This window comes from Phoxinus phoxinus, assembly GCF_949152265.1.
Source record: "Phoxinus phoxinus genome assembly, chromosome: 6".
In the NCBI taxonomy this organism is placed as follows: Eukaryota; Metazoa; Chordata; class Actinopteri; order Cypriniformes; family Leuciscidae; genus Phoxinus; species Phoxinus phoxinus.
In genome coordinates, this window is record NC_136881.1 from 30,715,142 (window position 1) to 30,738,376 (window position 23,235).

The 23,235-nt window shown below is 38.5% G+C and overlaps 2 protein-coding genes across 3 annotated transcripts in view; one reads left to right on the forward strand and one right to left on the reverse strand.

Moving 5' to 3' along the window:
• Positions 1-8: 8 nt before the first annotated feature.
• Positions 9-7,157, forward strand: tmx2b (thioredoxin-related transmembrane protein 2b). Its single transcript, XM_079616627.1, has 8 exons — positions 9-430; positions 1,132-1,192; positions 1,565-1,678; positions 1,822-1,898; positions 3,988-4,094; positions 5,467-5,532; positions 5,622-5,751; positions 5,890-7,157. Exons 1-8 carry the CDS (start codon positions 242-244, stop codon positions 6,070-6,072), a joined length of 927 nt encoding a protein of 308 aa, XP_079472753.1. The 5' UTR covers positions 9-241; the 3' UTR covers positions 6,073-7,157.
• Positions 7,055-23,235, reverse strand: part of zdhhc5a (zDHHC palmitoyltransferase 5a) — a 27,372-nt gene continuing 11,191 nt past the window's right edge. Inside the window, exons 4-13 of one of the 2 annotated variants that reach the window (XM_079616597.1) lie at positions 22,466-22,587; positions 20,890-21,047; positions 19,840-20,012; positions 19,598-19,700; positions 19,123-19,214; positions 18,919-19,045; positions 15,834-15,951; positions 15,359-15,471; positions 12,635-13,557; positions 7,055-9,269 (exon numbers count right to left, since the gene is read on the reverse strand). In XM_079616597.1, coding sequence (XP_079472723.1) covers positions 9,056-9,269; positions 12,635-13,557; positions 15,359-15,471; positions 15,834-15,951; positions 18,919-19,045; positions 19,123-19,214; positions 19,598-19,700; positions 19,840-20,012; positions 20,890-21,047; positions 22,466-22,587 — 2,143 coding nt within the window. In that variant the 3' untranslated portion in view covers positions 7,055-9,055. Of the gene's footprint in view, positions 9,270-12,548; positions 13,558-15,358; positions 15,472-15,833; positions 15,952-18,918; positions 19,046-19,122; positions 19,215-19,597; positions 19,701-19,839; positions 20,013-20,889; positions 21,048-22,465; positions 22,588-23,235 lie in introns of both variants that reach the window. The other variant, XR_013798080.1, reaches the window with a different exon arrangement.

Sequence of the window (23,235 nt, forward strand, 5' to 3'; positions counted from 1 at the left end):
CTTTATGTGACATCATGACCAATAAGCGACGTCGTTTCAGTAAAGTGACCAATCAACAGGGCTGCTTTAAAGAGGCGGGGCGATTTTTTCCCTTCGTCCGCAGTGACCTCTGTCCCTTTAAATCGTTTAATTCATTTGCCGACGAATATTGTCTCCCATTGATAGCGGTATTGATGCGGACTCTGTCGTCTCGGATCTCCGCAGCAATCGTTTTCTGAAAAAAAAGAAAAGAAAAAGAAAAATGGCATTGTTAACACCTCTGTTAGCATTTCTGTATCATTTGCCGCAGGTTTACAAATGGCTACTAAAACCATACTACATAGCCTCGTTATTTATGTCTGGCGCATTCCTGCTTATCCGCAAAACGCCTGGGATCTGTGAACATCTTTCGACGCAGCGCGAGGATGGCAATTCATGCGATTTTGATTGGGTATGTATGAAGCAGACCTTTGGGGTTTCATGCTGAATGATAACGCATATAACCTGCTTCGTAACAAGGAGACTGGGCAGTGGCCATCAGACGATGGTCTTTAGAATTTGGGGGGTCGCTATTCAGCTGGCACGGGAACAAGTCTAAATGCATGGTAAAAGAGTTTGGAATACCATGCACATATAAATGATGCATGTGGAAAAAACTTGGCAACCACTCCCACGTGTGGTGCATGTGTATCACAGAATGATAAGACTGTTGTGTTGCTTCGACTTAATTTTATTATTATATTATACTTATTATAGGGAACCTGGAAACACACACACACACACACACACACACACACACACACACACACACACATATATATATATATATATATATATATATATATATATATATATATATATATATATATATATATAAAGCACTATTTTAAGATGACCTTTTTGACATTGACCACCTTTGTACGAAGTGTCAAATTTTCTTGCTTCCGTTAACACTCACAGTCACAAGATGCTCTTTGGGGATCTGTTATCATTCGGCATAGGCTATCACTCAAACTGTTACGCTAATAGTATAATTTATAATTATGTATTTTAGCTTTATTATATATTATATTGGACCCATTAATATTAAGTGTACTATGCATGTACATTTAAAATAATTTCAGCCATTTTTCTGTTCATTTTGTCTTTCAGAGAGAGGTGGAGATACTGATGTTCCTGAGTGCTATAGTCATGATGAAAAACAGAAGAGCAAGTAAGAGTTTCTCCCCCTTAAAATGCTCTTTTTTTCTTTTCTTTTTTTTACTTTGTGGAAAAAAAGTATTTTCTATACAGCTTTGTTTATTGACATTCAAATTTCAGAAAATAATCTCTAACCACACCGAATCTGATGTCAATAGCCTGAGGTTGAATGTTATAAGGTTTTGTTTATACACTAAACGCTCAGACACCTGTGTTCTCAGTGACGGTTGTCCTTGTGTTTGTTGTTAAATCAAATGTCCTTTGTCATTCAATGTTTCTGTTATTCTCTTCCCCTCCTCCGCTGTTCAACTCGCCCCCTTTCACTATTCATTTTTGTATGACGAAACAGTGCAATATAACAATATGTTTTCGTTTAATCTTTCAGTTACCGTTGAGCAGCATGTGGGCAACATCATCCTCTTTAGTAAAGTAGCCAATGTGATCCTGTTCTTCAGATTGGACATACGTTTGGGGCTTCTCTACTTGACCTTGTGTATTGGTCAGTATCTAAAAAAAAGATATATTTTACTGTCAGTCAGTGGAAACGTTCCAATGTTTAAAGACTAAACCAAATATTAGATAAATGTAGTATGGCTGTCAACCATTTCTATGCATACTGATGTTCTTTTATCACTGATGCAGTTTTCCTGATGATCTGCAAACCTCCTCTGTACATGGGCCCTGAATACATCAAGTATTTCAATGATAAAACCATTGATGTGAGTATGATTCCACACCATACTATGTTTTCAGTCACTCTTCATGGGCTTCTGGTTCTCAAAACAAATTTGCACAGAATGGGAAAAAGAAGAACAAAATATTCAAAGCCGGGGGACTTTAAGTTATAAGATATTTCTGGGGTTTCTGCTGTAGTTATGACAAAGCAGCTTGTTCTCAAGGTGTATTAACAGAAACTAGTAACCTGGTTGACATGACACCAGACCCTTCTCAGTTGTAACTGAGGCTACGTTTACACGTGGCCGGTTATTTTCATAAACGGACATTTCAGCCCTCTCCGTTTTCAGAAAAGTGTTCGTTTACAGAAACCCGTACAAGCTGTCAAGAGCATGCCAAACCTATAGGTGGCAGTGTAACGAGAAGCTCAAGCCCACGTTAGCCAATCAGAATCCCGAAAATATAGGTCGCACTCTGACGCAGTGCAAGTTCTGTCGCATACTGTGACGTCGACTGCCTAAAACTCTGTTTTTCTCAGTTTACATGCAAACGTGAAAACAGAGTTTTCCAAAATCTCCACTCTGGCCGGAGTTTTTAGAAAGAATCGTTTTTAAGAGGAGAATTCTCCGTTTGCGTGTAAACGAGGGGCACAACCAAAGGGAAATGTCTCCGTTTTTCAAAATAACCATGTACGTGTAAACGGGGCCTGAGAGTGGGTCTGGGGAAGGTTCATTCACAGCTCATTTCCAAAGGGGCGTCACCAACGGGCGTCGCTCAAATGCCTCTGGGCGAAATTGGATGGACCTAAAACCAATCAGAGCGATCGTCATCGTGTAAAGCCCGCCTCAACGTTTGTGATTGGTGCCTCGATTTGAAAATTGGAAATGGGCTTGAATGGGCTCTTGGCCAGGCTCTTGGCATTAACTCTTTCCCTGCCATTGGAGGAATTTTCCACTTTCCGCGTTTTCACCGTTACACTGCATCTTCTGAAAGAGTCCTGAATCTCCAGATCAAACATAGGGGAAAAAGCAGCAGAAACAACAAGCGATCTCATATGTATCAGATGCACATGAAAAATAATGCGATCATCAACATTAAACGGCATATAAATCAAAACTGCCGAATGTTAAGGAATGAAATATTGACCTAGGGCTACAGGACTTTGCAAGCATTAGGTGTGTTGATGGACTTGACTTGCTCCATCTATGTTTTGATCATCGTTCTGAATCCGATTCCAGACATAGTCTTTGACAAAAATGTGATTTTCTTAGCCTTTTGCTCAAAATGCTGCTTTTTTTTAATGAAACACCTACGTTCAGGTGGTGATAAAAAAAAAAAAATGCATGAAGCTAGAATAAGATATTCATACAACTTAATATTCTGAGGGCCATGAAAATTTTGTGAAAATGATCAAAAATGCTGGCGGTGGATGGCAGCTTAAAAAAAAAAAAAAAAATCTGTGGCGGGGAAAGAGTTAAACAAATTAACCACGATTCGTTTTGTGCTTCAAGAAGTTCAAGAACTGCACATTCTTTAATAAAAACAGTAGTTATTGAGGGGTAAAAGGCATTAAGTTTGCGTCTTACGTTTATGTTTAGCATTTTTGTATTAAGAGTATTTAGAGATTATTTTAATAATCAATAATAATGTATTCATTTAAATACTTTTAAATCTTCCTGCAAACCCCTTGGAAATTTGCTGATGCCCCCCTGTGGGCCCTGGCTCCTGGTTGAGAACCACTCATTCATTTGTATGATATTTATTCTTTATGTATTTTATTGTTTCTTCATCTTTAGTTTGCGCTTCCCAATGCTTTGGTCATAGTGTCTCTCACAAGTGTCCACACTGTACACTGCGACTTCTCATTACATACTAGTTGCCCACTTAAAACATTAAAGGGAACAAGAGGAATTCAAAGCCCATAAACGTTACCACTGCAGCCCAATAGCCTTTGCAAATAAGCCATTGAGTGTTTAAAAACAAAAAAGTTTTTACCCAATGTTAATGATCTATACTCTCAAGTTTCAGCCACATTCATAGTTGAACTTTAACTTCAGTGGCCTGAGGGATATAATGTGCAAACACAGGTTGTTTGAAACTGAGTATAGATGTTCACCTTTCTTTCGTGTTTAGGAGGAGTTGGAGAAGGACCACCGAGTGACCTGGATCGTGGAGTTTTTTGCTAACTGGTCACCGGAATGTCAGTCTTTCGCCTCCGTCTATGCTGATCTGTCCTTGAAGTAAGAACATTGCTCTTGATACACTGCTATTCAAAAGTATGAGGTTTGTACTTTAAACAAAAGAAAGAAATTATTATCAAGGATGCAATAAAGGGCTGGTATAATGCACTTTTCACAAGATGTAAAATCAGTCTTTGATGTCCCCAGAGTGTGTATGTGAAGTTTTAGCACAAATACCCCACAGATATTTTTTATAAAGCATGTTAAAGTTGTCACTTCTTGAGGGTGAGCAAAAACGCAACGTTTTTGTGTCTGTCCCTTTAAATGCAAATGAGCTGCTGCTCCCAGCACAGGGGGCGGAGCTTCAACAACTCACAATCATGCACTGAAAATTTCAAAAGCTTTTAGCCTTTTATGTTTAAACTGGAATCAGACAATGATGGAGAGACTCAAGAAGAAGTGACGACATGTATACAACATTTCTGAATGGTTAGTTTATGATTTTAGATATCTTATGTGTAGTTATCTTCTAGTCACTGATTAGCATATTCTGTCTTGATAATCTATAAACCATGTTCCGGGGGCGGGGTTTATGTAAATCTTAGGGTTGGTGATGTCACTAACCCGGGAGGAATGTCGTGTAGTCCCTACCAGCCGTTTGTTGTAGTCCTTAAAAAGCAATTTCTTTAAAAGAACATATTTCTCTTTGCTCTGAACTTTGAGCTTTGTAACTTTGCAGATGTTGTTTATGCTCAAACAGCAACATTACACACTAACTAAAGTTAGAAAAGTGAAATCATAATCAAACAACCCTTTAAATTTATCAAAAGTGACAGTAAAGACATTTATAATGCAACAAAAGATTTCCATTTCAAATAAATGCTGTTCTTTTGAACTTCCTATTCATCAAATAATCCTGAAAAAAAATGGATCATGGTTTCCACAAAAATATTAAGAAGCACATTTTCAACACCATAATAATAATGTTTCTTGAGCAGCAAATCCGCATATTAGACAGATTTTTAAAGAATTGTGACACTGAAGACTTGAGTAATGATGCTGAAAAATCAGCTTTGCATCACAGGAATAAATTACATTTTACTTCATATTCACTCAAAACAAACATTCACATAGAAAAGTTACGGTACTTTAAATTGTAATAATGTTTCAAAATTGTTCTGTTGTACTGTATATATATATATATATATATATATATATATAAAAAAAAAATCTAATTCAGTTATATTATGCTAAAATTATACTAATAATTTTATAAAATTCAGTCTTTATGGGCATGAGACTTTTCAAAAATATTTATAAAAAAAATCGTACCCCAAACTTTTGAAGCGTAGTGTACGTCCTGCTGCTCATCAGTTACTGTGAATTTAAATATTATGAATGGAGACGATTAACCTCTCTCTGTCTCTCTCAGGTACAACTGTGCAGGGCTGAAATTTGGCAAAGTGGACATTGGTCGTTACAGTGAAGTATCCAAGAAGTAAGTTGCCCTGTTGTGTCTCACTGTTTCTCGTCATACTCTGATACACAGACTGTGACAATATCCTGTGTTTCTCCCCCCCTCCCCAGGTACAGGGTCAGCACCTCTCCTCTGTCAAAGCAGCTGCCCTCTCTAGTGCTCTTCCAGGGGGGAAAGGAAGTTATGAGGCGCCCCCAGGTGGACAAGAAGGGACGCGCAGTGTCTTGGACGTTCACAGAGGTGAGGCTTTAAGTCCGCATGAAACGAAACCTGCGATTGTCTTTCCTGGCGTATATCTGAGTGAAACCGCTTCAGAAATCTCAAAAGCCTGTATGTTTTCTATACAACACAGTTTTGTTTTGTTTGTTTTTCCCCTAGGAAAATATCATCCGAGAGTTTAACCTCAACGAGTTGTATCAGAAGTTTAAGAAGCTCGGTAAGACCAAAGGAGAGAAATCCGAGAGGCCAAATGAATCTGTATTTTCCCCCGTGCCTGAAGAGGAGGAACCGGAGACCGAGACCATCAGTGCGATGGACACAGAGAGCAAGAAGGACAAATAGAAAGTGCACATTGCTGAAGAGCACTGTCAATCACTATGGGACTGGACCAGATTGTGCTAATGTTCAGTATGCAGAGAGAGAGAGAGTTTGTATGTAGTTCTAAGCAGAATGATTGTTTATTTCTTTTTGTATAACGTATTAGTTAATTGCAAAATCAGTCCAATAATATAGTAAATCCTAATTCCTAATACATTATTAAACTTCATAATCATCGATATACTGGATACAGTATATACAGGTGTCCAAACGTCATTTGGGACATGATATTCAATCGTGGTCAGCTGTTATTTTAATCGAGTTAAACGTAATTAAACATTGGACTTCTACCTCTAATATGGTTGATAATTGTGAAGTGATCATTAGTAAGGGGTTATTTTGTGTTGCATATGCATCACATATTGGGGAACAAACTTTATCAGTTTTTTTTTACTGTATTGGTAATCCTTCCATACCTTTGACACTCCTAGTATTCTTATTTTCTGTTTTTTTTTTACTACTTTTCTGAGACGTAGCTTGTTTGTATTGTACTGACTACTAGACTGCATCTAAAAAGGGAGGGTCTTTTATGAAAACAGTTCATGTCATTTTACAAATTAAAAAAACTAGGAGATATCAAGATAATATTCTGCTAAATGTGGTTACCTTTGACATTGAGACCCAGTTACACATTTATTTTCAGACTGAATTCCGATGTTAATGTCTTAAGTTATTTAAGTTTATATTAATTTTCTTTGTGCAGAATGATTGAAACTTTTAACATTTTTATTATTACTTTAAACACTGAAGAAAGCTGCAGGCAGACTTCATGTTTTAACCCTTTCCAGTCATTACTGTTATTTTCAGTGTATGTAGAATTTTGCCATCAATATCCTCACAAAAAGGAGGAATATTGTTTTAGTGCACTATTGAATAAACAATTGTTGATTTTAACTAATCTTTAATGATTTGATGATTGAAAGATGACCAAGTGCTTTGAGTGGTTGTGGATGGAAAGTTTTTTTTTTGCCATTCCAATAAAACATTTTGTTCTTCATGCCCTGTTTTGTGTAGCTTGTATATTTTATCCAGTTGCTTAAAATTTAGACTCAACAGAACAACCAGGGAGATTTCGGACCATTTGCCCAAAAGCTGAACCAAGCACATCTAAATCACTGAATTTGAGATGGAATTTAAACATTGCAAGGCATCCTCCTCCATGGCGACTTCCACAATGTGCAGTGGCTACCAAAAATATACATTCAAGTTGCATCTGCAAACAAATAACGCTAGACAATCTTTCAGAACTCATTTCTTAGAGTAACCACAGGTGACAGAGTAACCCAACTTGAAAGTGTCCAAATACCTCATCCTAATTTTGAACAGTTAATGTATTTTTGAGGCCTCTGTATATATTTAGTATGGAATATATTTTTCATTACACAAATAAGAGCACATCCACTAACACTTTCAGTTTTTCTTTGTAGACCATTTTTCTAATGTCTACATTGACAACAACAGGCTTTCACAGATTTGAGACTGGACAGAAAAAAAACATTCATGGACATAAATGGTGTATACATTTCCAAAGTTTATGCATTACAAAAAGAAGCAATGCACAAAAGGCACAACTGATTTATAAAGAGTTTATTACCAATGCTCACACACACGCACGCACGCACGCACACCCATACACATATTCACAACCATGCTCACTCACACTGAACTATACAGTACACGTTCTTTTCTTTCCCTCAGTCCATCTTTTTGATCCAAAATATTCCTACAAGTGTATTCATTGGCTTTTGTATCAGCTAGCAAATGACTTCTGTCCCCTGATTGGTCAGCCCTGATCTAAATGTTGATCAATTCACCCGACAAGACAGACGATGATTGAAATGAGTCCTGCAAAATGTCACAATCTTTTCGAATGTACTAGGTAATAATTAAATAATTAAAAATAAAAGGCTTTCACTGATTCATAATGACAGCTAACTTCCTCTGACTGGCTCAACTGCCGTCCAATCAGAGGGCACGGATATGGTTACCCAGTGTTCAGTGGCACTGTGAGAAGAAAGCTTTAAATCCTACATGGCTGGCTAGTTAAGGCCACCAGTGAGATTTGCCTCTCATGTATTAATAAAACAATAAAAAAATCATACCTAAGAGGCAGACAATCAATGTTTACAGGATAAAATTTGACAAATGTCCCACAGATCACAATGTCAAATGCATTTTTATGCTACGAGCAACCCTCTGACTGATCTTGAGTGCCACCAGCTCTTCATCCCTCTATAAGATTAAAGTTCAAAGAGAACAAATATCAGTCTTTGTAGAAACAAAAAAACATTTTGATCTTATCAATAACCATTTATAAAGTCATATAAAATAACACTTTGAAAATTAAATAAAAACATATTTCTTCCTTAAATTTCCAAGGCCATTACTCTGAAAACACTAATTTGAAAAGGCTGCTGTCATTTAAATAATGCATTAGTCCATTTCTTTATATTTTCTACCGTTTTGCTTCCCTGGTGCTGATTGGATACATTATCGCATGCCAATCACAGTGGTCTGAAATGGCTACTGAATGCCACAGGTCCCCTTTCATAAAAAAAAATCTAATTCCACTCTGTGAGAAAAAAAAGAAAAAAAAAAGTGACCATTTTTTCTCTATACAGAACAATTTACACATTTATGTCAGATAAAAATCTTTTTTTTTCTTCTGAAACATTTTAAAGGCAATCTGGTCCTTTGCCATCACACTAGTTATTACAGCTCCTTACTGATGAGGAGTCTTGAAGTCCTATTATGTCATGGCTTGAAAGACCCCCCATGATCCTCCTCCTCCTCCTACATGTCATATCCAACCAAAACCTGCTGGTCAGCATTGATTTCCATTGTAAAAAAAGAAAAAATCCATATCCAGTCTGCCACACGTGATTTTCTCCGCTATGTTGGTGAAGAAAAAAAAAAAAGTCCAACACCAGTAAACACAGCCGCTCTCTCACACCGATATCTCGTAAGTGGTCCCTCCGACGCCCGTCACCTTCTTCACCCCACCTCCAGGCTTGTGAGCGGGGCTCTGAGAAGAGCCAGCACTGGAATATGCCTGACCTGGGCGAGTCGACACGCTGACAGGATGAGAGGGGGACGAGGGGGTGAAAGGTGGTTTCGGCTGCCCGTTTGTCCGGCTATATGACTTCATCTGAATCTCGTCCCTAAAACAAAGAAACCGAGAGAAACTGGGAAATTAGACAAGGATTTACTTAGTATAGTAAATACACTACTGTTCAAAAGTTTGGGATCATAAAGTAAAAAAAAAAATTATTTTATTAAGCAAGGATGCATTACATTGATCAAAAGTGGCAGTAAAGATGCATAATAATACAAAAGATATCCATTTCAAATCAATACCTTGATCAAAGAAGCCCAAAATGAATCACAGTTTCACAAAAAACATTAATAAATCATAATAAATGTTCAAATAAAGAATCTTGATGTGAAATGTGATGTCATTTGCAAGTGTCACTGCCACATAAAAAAAAAAAAACAGATTAAAGCATTACAATACAATTACAATCAAGAGTAACTCACAAAACATAAGAAAGAACTGCAATGATAAATCGACAAAGAAATGCATCACAGAATGCCTGATGCCAGTTATTTCATATTCCTGTGGCTATGACAAGAAAATTATAATACAGACGTCAGTTAAAAAGCCTCCCAGAATAGGTATGAGTTCAGGAAACAGAAAAAAGTGCAAAACGGCGGTAAAAATAGTTTAGCTGAAATGGCAAATGCCTGCCAGTGAATTTACATTTCTCTGCCGCACAATTCGGAAAGGAAAGCGTTCCCTCAGGCACTGAAGCACTGCAGGTTTATTATAACCATCAGCTCTGCTGTCAGGACGCCACTGAAATGTCTGTTAATGATGAGGGCTCATTGTCTGGCCCTTGGTTTGTTTCCAAATAACAATGCATACATGTCAACTTGGAATATGGTTAATTTGGTTCTCTCCTTCATTCTGAGAAACAATGTTTTACCGTAAAGAAGATTCATTCTCTACTTCTTAATGGAGACCAGGTCAATTTTGTTGCCTTTAAAATGGTGACTAATGACTAAGCAAAGCAGGCTTTCCAGACGTCTGTAATGAGCAGAGTGATGAAGCTTTCCGTCTGGCTTGGATCTATCCATTTAGTCGTTTTGCCAGTGAAGAAATTGGGTCTGATTATTCTAGTGTAGACAATATCCAGTTTATCTTCATAAGCAGCAGCATAATGTCAGGAGACTTCTAGTTTTCTATCTGCTCGTTCCACACAGATGTGCTTTATTTGTTTCTGCTCATGTTTACAATGACATCTAGCCAAGGCACTGAACCTAAGGTATACGAGACAACCGAGGCATTACTGTATTTTATACATTCATACATTAGTCTGAACCGGCTCAATCATTCATGACGTTAGTCACATTCTGACAGTCCAAATCCGATTATTTGTGTATCCGATTGGAATCTGATCTAAATTGTTGACATTCCACACTGACTACGCTTACATGCTACCAAATAATCGTCCCAATCGGACTGAAAAGCCTTCATTTATACACCTTAATTGATCCGATTGAGTTCGATCCGAATGAAATTTCGATTGGATTGGAAGGGGTGGTGTAGACTTTTTATAATCTGATCAAAAGGACATGTAAACACTTGATCAGATTGAAAACCGAATCTAGAAATTACTGCGCATGTGTAATGACGTAGAAATGGCGTAAATGACGTATGGAACGAGCTGTTGTTGTTTTGAATGAAATGTCATAAATGATCGTCGTGTCATTCTAAAAACTCTCCTACCACTCATTGTCTGTGAAGTGCTGCAGGACAGTGTTGTCCCATCAGTCCTCACTTCACACTCTCATCCACAGATGGTTTGTTTTGGGCGCGGGAAGAGGCGTTTTTACTGCTTGATAAATATAACAGCACGTGTGTTCGTTGTCTCCTAATCAGGACCCGAAACAGACGAATATTAAATCAGCTCTTTAAAACAAAAGAAAAGAAGCAATGTAGGAGAATAGAATAGTATGCGCAAACCGATGGAAACTTTAGTGAGCGCATGACAAAAAAATCTATTCTGATTTGAAGCTTGTGACATAAACGTGGATATCAATCCAATCACTTTATTTAGCGTTCATGTAAACGCTACGTTTAGATTGATAATTTCCCGGAATATCTGCATTAGTTTCTATGGCAATGAAGTTGCGTTAATAGGCATAAGCCAAAAAACAGCAGCAGCAGCAACATGGAGGTGTTTGCAATACAGATGTTGTCTTATTTACAACATGACAACGTATAGTGGCGCTCTGAACTACCTTGCTTCTGCATTAACTTTCAACAGGTTTCCTATAACAACGTCTGACACGTTTACGGTTTACGTGGCGTGAGAGAGTCACAAACCACGCAAAATCAAACCGGTCAGACTGAAACAGATTTCCAAAAATTGGATTTGGACTGAAATTCTGACCAAGGCTATAATGTCCTGAATGGCAAAAAAACCCCACTGAAATTCGACCTGATTGTTTTCAATGTTAGTTTAATTACATTCTTTTTACCATTCAAACTACAAGCTATTTTGCGTCATAAACGTACGCCTTTGTTATTGTAAGAAGTTAGCGACCCCTAGCGGTGAAAAAATTACATATTGTAGCATTAAGGTTTTGCCAATGTTATAAATAAAAAATAAAAAGTACAATACAATAATTTTATAATACATTTAAAAAGTCCCTTAACCATTTAAAGGAGAACTCCAGCGCAAAATGAACCTTTGGTCTAATTACACATTGTTACCTAGTCAACTGTTATCTGAGATTTGTTTTCATGATTATCGAATGTAAATAGTTTTATCTCTAAAAACAGTTTAGCCTATAACGCTAGTATAACGCTAGTATATGGGGCATGGAGTAATGACAAATAAAAATCGCTTGTTAATACCACTAACAAGGCTCAAAATAGCCCCACACTAACACGGTAGCATAATGAGGGTCCCAACATGCAAACCGAAGCATTGAGAACTTTGACAGTGTCCAGACAGTTTAATAAGAAGATATTTTATACATACAGTCAACTTCACGTATATAAGCAGAATCCATCTTTGAAAAACAGACTCTATCAATCGATCTACGAACCACCGATCCAAATGCGCTGGACCATATGAGATTCTACACAGTTCAGCGCATTTGGATCGGTGGTTCGATCCAAATTAGACCAATTAGACCAAAGGTTCATTTTGCACCGGAGTTCTCCTTTAATTACCAATTAACTATTAATTAAAGACAATAGATTTTTATGCTGTTTTAATGGTATTACCATTTTGATTAACTTTCATTCAACACAAAGAAACCATAATGCAGAAAGCAACAGATGATCACTGAAGGGCTTCCTAGACAGAACGAGTTTAGACTAGTGGGAAAAAGACGAAGGAAGAAAGAAGTGAAAGAGATACACTCACAGGAGTCTGGGAGGAGGAGGAGGAAGAGTAGGAGGAAGGAGGCAGTGCTGCGCAGAGCGTCGTAAGGTTGTGGGGGAGTTACTCACTTTGGCGCCTGTATGCCCCCTCCCCCGACCGAGGCCGAGGCTTTGCGGACCAGGCGGTACTGCATCTCTGCAGCGGCAGCGCTAGAGTAAGACAGGGACTTCCCCAGTGGCGGGGGGTGTGGCGAGCGTGGAGGGTGGGTGTTGGGCGGCAGGGGCGTGTCAGTGGAGCGAGTGCGGTATGGATACGAGGGCTGAGTGGGGCCCGAGTCAGATAGCAGAGGAGGTCGAGAGAAGCGAGGCGGCCGATGGTGATGGTGGTGGTGGTGGTGGTGATGGTGGTGCGGTTGCGAGTCGTGCAGCAGGCGTTCTCGCTCGCGTTCAGGTGGAGCAGGAGGGGACGCAATGGAGCCACGTAGATAGACGGCATGCTGCGGGGAGGCGAGGAGGACGGCGCTGGAGGCAGATGGCTGGTGGAGTTCAGCCTCCCGTTGCTGGGCGATCTGTGCTGACAGGTAGGGCGAACTGTATCCGACACCTGGCGCGCGTGGTCGCCCTGGCGGCATCTCTGGTGCCGCTGATTCAAATTCTGGGCTTTCGGAAGGCGTGAGCAGACTATCGTACGAAAGACTGCCGTTCCGAGGACCCGGTGGTGGCGTCTGATTGGCTAAGCTTTTGTAGCTGGTGGAGGTGGTAGCCTCAGATGGTGGGGCATTGTGGGAAGAGCGAACACTGGAGGACCGAGAGGCCCCTCCGGTGAGCACCGTAGGATCAGAGAAGGAGGGGTACGAGCGCCCTCCTAGGGAGTATCCTGGGATCCCTGAGGCTGGAGGTCCTCCAGGGCCCCCACCTGTTCGCTCGGCCCCACTTCGCTCCGCTCCGCCCACCTCACACCCATCCAGACTGGGCTCGGAGCGATAGCCTGGCTGCTGACTGGACTGGAGGAGAGAGGAAGAGGACTCTTTAAGACTGTCCCCACGACTCATCTACAGAGAGAGCGAGAGAGAGACAGGAAGCAGAAGAGTTTATAAAGTTACAAGAGAGATCTGAAAGCCAAATTCAATGGGAGGTAAAGGACAAACTCCATGGTAAGGATCATGTGGTCCACTGGGGACAGATGATTTGGTAAAGTGTTTTCTATAGCTATAATAAAGAGCCAGCATTACAGGATATGACAGACAGAGAGGCTAAGCTTGGAAAGGCAGGGAACACTGAAGTATTGGCAACAAACTTGGAAGCACTAAGGGCAGAGCACTGTGCATGTCATTTTTGCCTTTTGTTTCAACAAGGCACACCACATGAGCAACCATAAAAAGTCAAAAGACCACAACATCTACCGGCAGGGGAATAAGTCCTGAGGCCTCATGTATAAAAGGTAAGACACAGGCAAGTTTGACATTTACAGTTGTTGTTTTTTTATTGTAGACCTGAGTGACTGGATATTTTTTATCCATTTAACTCGCAGGTATATAATATTTCACTGAACAAAATGTAGTTCTGCACATGAATATCTAGTTTGTTTTGCTACTAAATGCTCAACCAAAATGGAACCTTGGAATTGTGATATTTCTTCCCAGCAGAATGATAAAAGTCTAAGTGGTCAATTAATTGCACTCGATATTCAAATGTAAGGAGGCAGAGAGTTTGTAAACATACAAAAGCGTACAAAATTATTTACTGTTAATCGGCAGTTTCTGTGTCCATCATCCTGTCTTTTTTTACATAATTTAAAAAATCCCAACATTTTCCTTAATTGCGGGTGTCTCGCTGCTATATCGGAGAGTCTACCAGTTACTGGCACTGGATTATTTACGATAATATCATACGTGTAGTCTTAACACAATATACATAATCAATTTTTATATGCATCACTGTTATCATTAGTTCCGGTATACCGCTACTCACCGAATTACAGCTCATGAATTGAAAGGAAGCCAACAGCATAAATACTATTTGAATCAAACTTTTAGAACGGAAGCACACAGTTACTTTTTTTATCCATGAGGCCTCTGGTCTTTCAAAATCAATTAAATTCACATCACATAGTGTGTTTCTTATCTAATCTATCTTAATCCAGCACCACAGAGCCAAACCTGACACACCCTCAGAGCTAAAACCAGCAAAAACATTTTGCACAGCCACTCTGTGAGGACAGATGGTTTGTTTGTGTTGGCTTTATTAACACTACTTGAGTTTAATCACACAAATGGGACAGATTACATTTATACTTTTGTTTCAGAAAGGCAATATTTGTCCATGCCAAATGTTTTGTATATGCTGTGGGCTTTTGAGAAAGTAGTATGGTCTTTTTGTAAAGACAACATCTTTATATAATATAACCCTAGAGATATGAAATCCCTACTATGATGATAAACTGAACAGTTGGAGAATCAAAATACAATAATTAAATAGAAAATTAGCAACATTAACAAGATTAATTGATATGTACAAAAAGACAAGTATTAGAGAAAGAAGAGGAACATTAACAATAACACACACAAGGACACACAAACAATGAAGTACAGTGTAAACTTACTGATACTGTTCAACTGAAAGCCACTGAGTCAACCAAATTGAAGGGGAAAAAACAATATAATGGATTGAATAAAATGTTAGAGGAAAAAGAAAGGCAAAAAAATATGCGGTATAATGGAAATAATAACGGTCATGCAAAAGAATGTGAATGACGTCGCATCAACAAATTAAATGCAGTGAATCACCACCACCACAGACTGTGAATAAATACACTTTGGATAAACAATACATACATCAACACGGAAAAGTTACCTGGTTGGCATATGCATGTGTAAGAGCAGTGTGGTTCTTGCCCGGGCTGCTGTAGGTGGGTCTGTACTTGAACATGGTGGGGGTGGGCGGAGCTTTATTCAACAGACTGCTCTCTGCAAACAAAAAAAGTAAAAAAAAAAAGTCCATGAGAAAACAGATTCAGAGTTTTAAACACATTTTAGGAACACATTAAGTGGATTAAACCAGCAAGGTAATTGCAATCTTGTTATTATCCAAATATGAATTCTTTATTCCTAAATGGCTAAATATAAATCACAATTCAGCATGAAAATACAATTATGACATCATTGCTGTTACATTTTGAAACCTTGAATAAACACTATTGAATAGAATAGTAATCTGAAGTTTAAAATATTAGCTAAAAGAATTGAACAAATAAGGCAGAAAAGATCAATGTTTGAAGGTTAAATCAATCAGAATGATATTATAGTTTGTCATGCTGGTTGGCTCTAACCCTCAGGGTGTCCGGCAGGTCCTCGTGACATCCCAGGGTATCTGAGCTCTGGTTTAGGTGGAGGCGGAGGCTCGGCGTCAGCAGATTGACTCTCCATCATCTCCAAACTGCTCTTAGACTGAAATATCGCAAGAGAAAGAACAAAGCACCGGTGGTTAATTAAATAAAAGAAACAGACACAACAGCAGACAACACACTAAATGTAGAAGCAATGACTCAGATTCAGGATCCCAACATTTATTAGAAGCACAACTCCTTCCTTAATTCCATTTAGGAATAGGATATTGAGGTTATATCTAAATCTACGGTAATATAAAACAAATGGAAATGTAGCCAATGTAGTCTGCAATGCTTTTCATCATGCTGAAGAAAAAGGTTCAAGATTAGGGGGGTTTTAGAGTACGAAGTCTTCTATGAACCACGTCACTTTTAAGGTTGAGGCCATTGATTTGGCACTAGGGTCAGATTGATACAGAATTTTTGGGACGATATCACCTTAGAGTACTTCACTACTGCTAATAACAATTTTTAAAAAATCAAATCATGTTCTAATTATTGTTTGCGTAATGCAATTATTCATCATACTAGTTTTTCTAACATATTCAGTGAATCCCAAACATGTATGCTTCAAAGTTGCATTGCCTGAACTGCCAAACTGTGCACTGTACTGGTAGGTAACGAAATTTGATAAATGATATATTGTAAAAATTTTGGTACTAAGGTTCTTGCTTTGCATTGGTATACCATGCAACCCTACTTGGTATAGTTCATCGTGTTCTTGGGTGTGAAAACATGAACACACTTTAGTCTCTGGATCATTTGTCGTGCCAACTTTCCATGAGTTACTAGTTGCAGCAGACACACCTCCAAAATATTCAGCAACCTTATCAGAGATATAAGACCAGGACTTCTGAAAAGAGAATGCAAATCTCTTTTAATTGGTTCCTTCCGTTTCTGCACAGTGGAGCAAATTTATCAAGCAGCTCTCTCTGCCACACTGTACCCTTGTCCTCCCACTTGCTATCAGTGCTTACAACTCAACAAGCTACAAGTTGAGCCTCTCATTTCAGAAATCATTAATGCAGAAATCCACGTATTGCCAAAAAGCGAACACATTTTCCTCATGACTCCAGGTTACAAGGTAAAAAAAAAAATGTCAAAACCCAGTAATAAAGTGCTCCAAACAGATAGAAAGTGCCTGTAGTTCTTCAAGAACATAAATCAAGTGACATTTCAGAACACAACCTTTCATTATGGAACAAGAAAGTATTTTTGACAGTTTAAAAGCCGGTCTACATTTCAGCCATATTAATGCAAGCCTGTCTGTGTCAGCCGTCCTCAATCACATGGTAAATGGCACAAACAGATATTTTTTAGCTTCATCTGCCAGAGAGCGGGAAATGGAGCCAGTTGCTTGCAAAATAGTCTAGTGCACTCTCTGACCTAGGGATTTGGGAGGCGACAGGAACATCTGCATCTAAAAGGCAGAGGTAACGCTTATGGCCTCAGCTCGCACAAGGTTTTAAAAACATTTCCATGGCCTATCCAGTTACTGGATAAGGATTTAAAAAAAGTAAAAAATGTATTCAAATATTCCTAATGAGTCATTTAGAACAATATGTGATTCTGTTTGACCAATTTAATAAAAAGAACAACTTTGGACAAAATTGGCCATCATTATAGCTTGCGAGCAGCTTTTTGCCCTATACAAGAGTATGATTTCATTAGTTTCCATGGCTTTTTCAGACCTGAAAACTAAAACCCCAAAAAACCTGATGCCAAGGCAGCTCTGGCTTAATGTCAATAACACTTCTGTAAATGACTTACAGGTTCTTTACAGTTATTGAGATAAACATGCCTAAAGTACCGGAAAAAAAGTTACCGTTGGGTACCGGCACTGAATTTCATGTAGCGGTACTGGTACCGGTTAAAATGTAAATGGTACCCAACCCTAGAGTATGGGTTGCGATCTCCATGAAATGCCATGAAGCGTAAGCTCTTGTTTTGGTTCAGGAGGAACTGTAAATGGTGCCTGCTGTTTGTTAGCTGTGCTCTGTGATGGTTTGTCTACAGCTCTGCATATCCTCATGGAATGCGCTGATGTTGTGTGATGTCTGCACAAGCAGGGCGTGTGGAGATATGGAAATTAAGGATGCACTGAAATTTCGGCTACCGAAAATTATCGGACGAAAATGGCATTTTCATTTTTTAGCCAGAAGAGGAAAAATATATGCAGAAATGGTTCGCATTAGCCCTATTGTTTTGTAATATGGTGTGTATAGCCATACTGGTAAAATGACGCTATCCTCGTTCACTGGTCCTCTCCCTGCCATCTGCTCACATGCTGACAAACGCTGATCATTTGTCAATGGGAAGCCCCGTTTCGACTGACCGGCACGCGATTGGTCCAGCCATCCTCCTGTCAGACTCGCAGCGCTATTTCTTAGGCTAGCATTATTTGTTCTCGGTTTCCTTGTCTCTCTGCCTCTCTCTCTCTCTCTCTCTCTCTCTCTCTCTCTCTCTCACACACACACACACACACACACACACACACTCTCTAGCAAAAATGTAGCACCTCTGTTCAATCTTTTTTAGTATAGTTTTTAGTATAGAATAGATTTTAGTACATTTTTGTAAAAAGTGCCTTTTAAATTATTTATTCAAATAAAAACTTTAAAATAATTTGAGCTTCAGCCTGGTTTAATAGCATTTATATATATTAATATCTTTGGTCAAATTAAGCTGTAAAATAAATAGTTTATCTCTTTAAATGCAATGGATTTTAAAAGATATCAACAAAAAACGATATTCTCAGGTTTTCAATTGGAAAAAGAGGGCAGACGACCACAATTCAAATGTGTATATCTTTACAACCATTCAAGGTATGACTTAGACAATGATATCAAGCTTATGGTCTCCTCTTTCCATTAATACCAAAATCTCAATTTTGAAATTTGGGTCACTGTGGCTCATTTTGCTGGATCAGGTCACATGTTGACAGGCAGGAAGGACAACCTTTCATTGGACGAAAAAAACGCCTTGAGGCTTTTTGAGGATTCAAAAAAATATATATTTATTTCCTCACCCGGTGTAGGTCTCCATGGATTCCATTGTCGAGCACCTTGGCTGCCAGTTGAGCCTCTGTAAGTTGCGGCCGGAGGAAAGGAGGCTGAACAGACACTGTCTGAGCCTTCTTCTTTCTACCCAGATACCTGAATACAACACTGAGTTAGAACCTCGATCAGAAAAAACAGCACAGCTCAAAGTTAAGAAAGTAGTTGAAGAATACCTGGGTGCCTGTGAGCTGCACAGAACGTGCGAGACGTTCCTGAAGCAGCCGTTTGTGAAGGGGTTCACCCCTCCCCTGAACTTCCCCGTCACCTACAAACAAGGATTTGACCATTAAACAATAACCTTAAAACGTTACTTTATCAGTTATTTGTCAGTTGAAATTTGGCTTTAGTTTTAAAAATAAAAAGGGATTAAAAAGAGAAAAACAGTGAGACAATAAGATACAAAAGCGTGCACATGTGGTCCACACAAAGAGGAGGAGAGGTGGGCAGAAAGAAAGCAGCAAAATGATTTGGGAAGAGGATTATGATGAGATTACAATCTAAAAGGAGGGCTGGGAGAAGGTCCTATTTTGTAGGATTATAAAACTGCTTAATATGGATTTTAATCCCAGTTCACCACCACCAACATGATTATTGACAGGAAAACAAAAACAAACACGGCAGCATAAGATTATGATTGCACGTCACAACCTGCTCATTGGTGGTCCTGCCTCTTGCCACCAGAACGACATGGAAACCAGTAAGGCCTGCTACTGGGATGAAGAAAAGTCCGGCGACACACATGACAGCCATACTGATATAAAGTCAAGGAGGGAAAAGTAAGGCACAATATAAATTGTATTAAGTAAAGCTCTCAATCTAAAGACACTGCACAGAGTGAGCACATAAAAAAAAAACAAAAAAAAAATATTTTAGTGGGTTTACAAGGATACGTGACAGCCGAATGCACTCTGTCCAGCTGCTGGGTGTGGTAGAGAATGAAGAGCAGGCCGAAGCCAAACACGCCCATTATGTGAGCCGTCAAAGAGATCAGGAACAGGAAAAAGTAACGGTAGTTCCTCCGGCCGATACAGTTGTTAACCCACGGACAGTGATGATCAAAATCCTGTAGGGAGAGAGGGGGGGCAAATTGTATTATAATGAAGAAAGAAAGAAAGAAAGAAAGAAAGAAAGAAAGAAAGAAAGAAAGAAAGAAAGAAAGAAAGAAAGAAAGAGAAAGAAAGAAAAAAGAGAGAAAGAAAAAGAAAGAAAGAAAAAAGAGAGAAAGAAAAAAGAGAGAAAGAAAGAAAGAAAAAGAAAGAAAGAAAGAAAAAAGAGAGAAAGAAAAAAGAGAGAAAGAAAGAAAAGAGAAAGAAAGAAAAAAGAGAAAGAAAGAAAAGAGAGAAAGAAAGAAAGAAAAAAGAGAGAAAGAAAGAAAGAAAGAGAGAAAGAAAGAAAGAAAGAAAGAAGAGAGAAAGAAGAGAAAAAAAAGAAGAGAGAAAGAAAGAAAGAAAGATAGAAAAAAAGAAAGAAAGAAAGAAAGAAAGAAAGAAAGAAAGAAAGAAAGAGAAAAAAAGAAATAAAGAAAGAGCGAGAGAGAGAGAAAGAAAGAAAGAAAGAAAGAAAGAGAAAAAGAAAGAAAGAAAGAAAGAAAGAAAGAAAGAAAGAAAGAAAGAAAGAAAGAAAGAGAGAAAAAGAAAGAGAGAAAAAGAAAGAGAGTAAAGCTTAAGGCTGTCCAAAGCACACACACACACACACTTCTCTACTTAATTAACACAAATCGATAGATTTAGTCTGCAAAGCATTAATCAGATCAAGAGTGGATAGACAGATTAATGACAAAGATTGACCCTTAGAGACAGTCAAAATAAATGCAAAGATGTCACATTTATATGTAAATGGAATTGCTATGTATTGTAATGTCATGTTTATTCAATGCACATATTGGGGTCACAGCTGAACAGTCACTAGAATAAGGTGTGTGTGTGTGTGTGTGTGTGTACCTCGACACAGTTGTCACACACGGAGCAGTGTGAGCAACGTGGGGGTCTGTAGAAACGGCAGGTGGAGCACCACTTCATCCGCACTTGAATGCCTCGAATCTCCACAGTCTTATAGAGAGGAGCCCGGAAATCATCCTCTTTATCTTCATCCTCCTCAGCTACAACACACAGACAGACACACACACACAGAGTTTAACATCCCTTCCTCAGTGGATAAAATTAAAGCAGGAACTTTATGACATTACTGTTTTCCTTACACGTTGTGTACTGTGCACTGTTTTTCAGTGCATGTTACTTCAAAGGATTTTTTTTATTTTATAAAACGTAATGAAATGGAACAACTTTTTTTCAGAGAGACATCACATAGGCAAAGAAAATAACCAATAGCCAAATTAACTGCAGGTTTACTTTTTTTCCATTGTTTCACGAAGGCCCTGTTTACACCCGGAATTAAGATGCGTTTTGGTCAATGAGATCACAAGAAGATGTGGTAGACGCGTCGCACACCCGTTTACACATGGTGTTTTAATCCATCTCTTTTGTCTACTTTCTACCACTTCTGTCCTGATTTCTTCAAGGGAAAGGTCTATGGACGGGTAAATGTATGTTTTGTTTTTTATAGATCTAGCGCAATTTACATATGAACACGATTGGAGACGACGGAAAAACATACGGAGAGCAGCAGCTTTTGTTTATGCTCTGACCGCTGCAAGACCACGCCAAACGCTGTGAGTGTGTTCAAAATCAGGAATGGTGAGAGAATATTGTGCTTGGTACATTTTTGTCTTCAAACCAAACTTTTCCTCCCTTTCTATCCCGTCTGGCTAGCGAACTTCCCATAATGTTTACGTGTTAGTTCAGTAGGGCGGTCTTTTGCAGCTACTCGAATGCATTCGAGCACATGAGCATTTACACTACGAAAGCAAACCGCTCGAATGAGTTTTCGACTACCTCTGGAAGTGATCGAAAGTGGACAAGCTCAAAGCGTTTTAGACCCCGTTTACACCGGTTTATAACATCATCCACTTGTGATCCGATCTGAATATCTAGTGTAAACAGGGCCTAAGAAACATTAGGATAGTAAAATGGACTGGGTATGTTTTAACATCAACTTTATGGCAGTTTTATTTTAATGTCCTTATATACTATATCAGTATTCATTAATATTTAAAATTAGCTTTTAGTTTTGTGTTTATTTAGAATTAATTTATTTTTATTGCAGTTTTAGTGTTTTACTTCAAATCATTTTATTTCAGTTAGTTTCCAAGGCAACATAATTTTTCATCTAATGTTTAAATTTCATTTTAAGTTAAACTATAGTTTTAGTAACTAACACTGCTTTAAGGTTGCTTTAGCTGAAGTTAAGTACACCAAAGTCAGTTAATAAAAAATAAAAAAAAGAATAAAAAAGAGCGGGGGGGGGGGGGGGATACTCCCAATTCAGCTAAATTCATGAATTTTCTGCTCTCATACAGTCTGGTTTGTTTTTCCAATAAGGCAGACACTAAGCCCACATTGTACTACAGCTGTAATACTTAAACACACAGACACATCATATCAAAGCTTGTTTAACTACCTCTGGGGAAGATGCCAGGATCCATAAAGGTGGCCATACAGAAGTTGGCCAGAACAAACAGAAACATAATGCCATTGTATATAGGCACAGCAACAGAAAACTGCTCTGAAAGCCAAGGGCACCTAAAAGAAAGAAAGAAAGAAAGAAAGGTATTAATGGGACACAGGATGAGACAAATCACACACATCATGTTTGCTTCTATGAAGGCACGTACGAATCAAGGATCAACTACGATCCCTATTATGCTTGACATCGCACGTCCTGCAATGTGACTCTCATAGATGCGCCCATCGCATTATTAATGCTTATATGATAATATCGTACAGGCCTATTGTCAACCTCATAATTCTGCTCATTCTCAGGCTATAGAAAATCGTTACAGTGACAATGACAGGATTTTCGCGAGAAGTCTGTAAACAGTGTTTCATGAGCTAGTGTAAATTACAAAAAAGGCATTACCGGTACCTACATTAAAGAACAGCTTTTTAGAGCTCGTTTAGCTCTTTACTATTAACCTTTTCCCTGACATTAAAGTGAAATATAGGAGCCTGATACAAATGCTAATTTAAAATAAAAAATGTCAGACAGACTTAGGTTTTTGCATCTGAAGTCTTCATATTGTAAATTCTCTTAATTTAAGGACTTTAAGTAGCATGTTTTACTACTATACAAACAATATAGACAAATGCAGATAACACAATTTCACAAGGTTACCACCACAAAACCTGCAATCTAGGAAGACAAAAAATGGAGAAGAGAGAAATGAAAGA

Coding starts and splice junctions, on each gene's coding strand:
- tmx2b (XM_079616627.1), top strand. CDS start 242: ATGGCATTGTTAACACCTCTGTTAGCATTTCTGTATCATTTGCCGCAG. Junction 431..1,131: donor ATTCATGCGATTTTGATTGG/GTATGTATGAAG, acceptor TTTGTCTTTCAG/AGAGAGGTGGAGATACTGAT. Junction 1,679..1,821: donor CTACTTGACCTTGTGTATTG/GTCAGTATCTAA, acceptor TCACTGATGCAG/TTTTCCTGATGATCTGCAAA.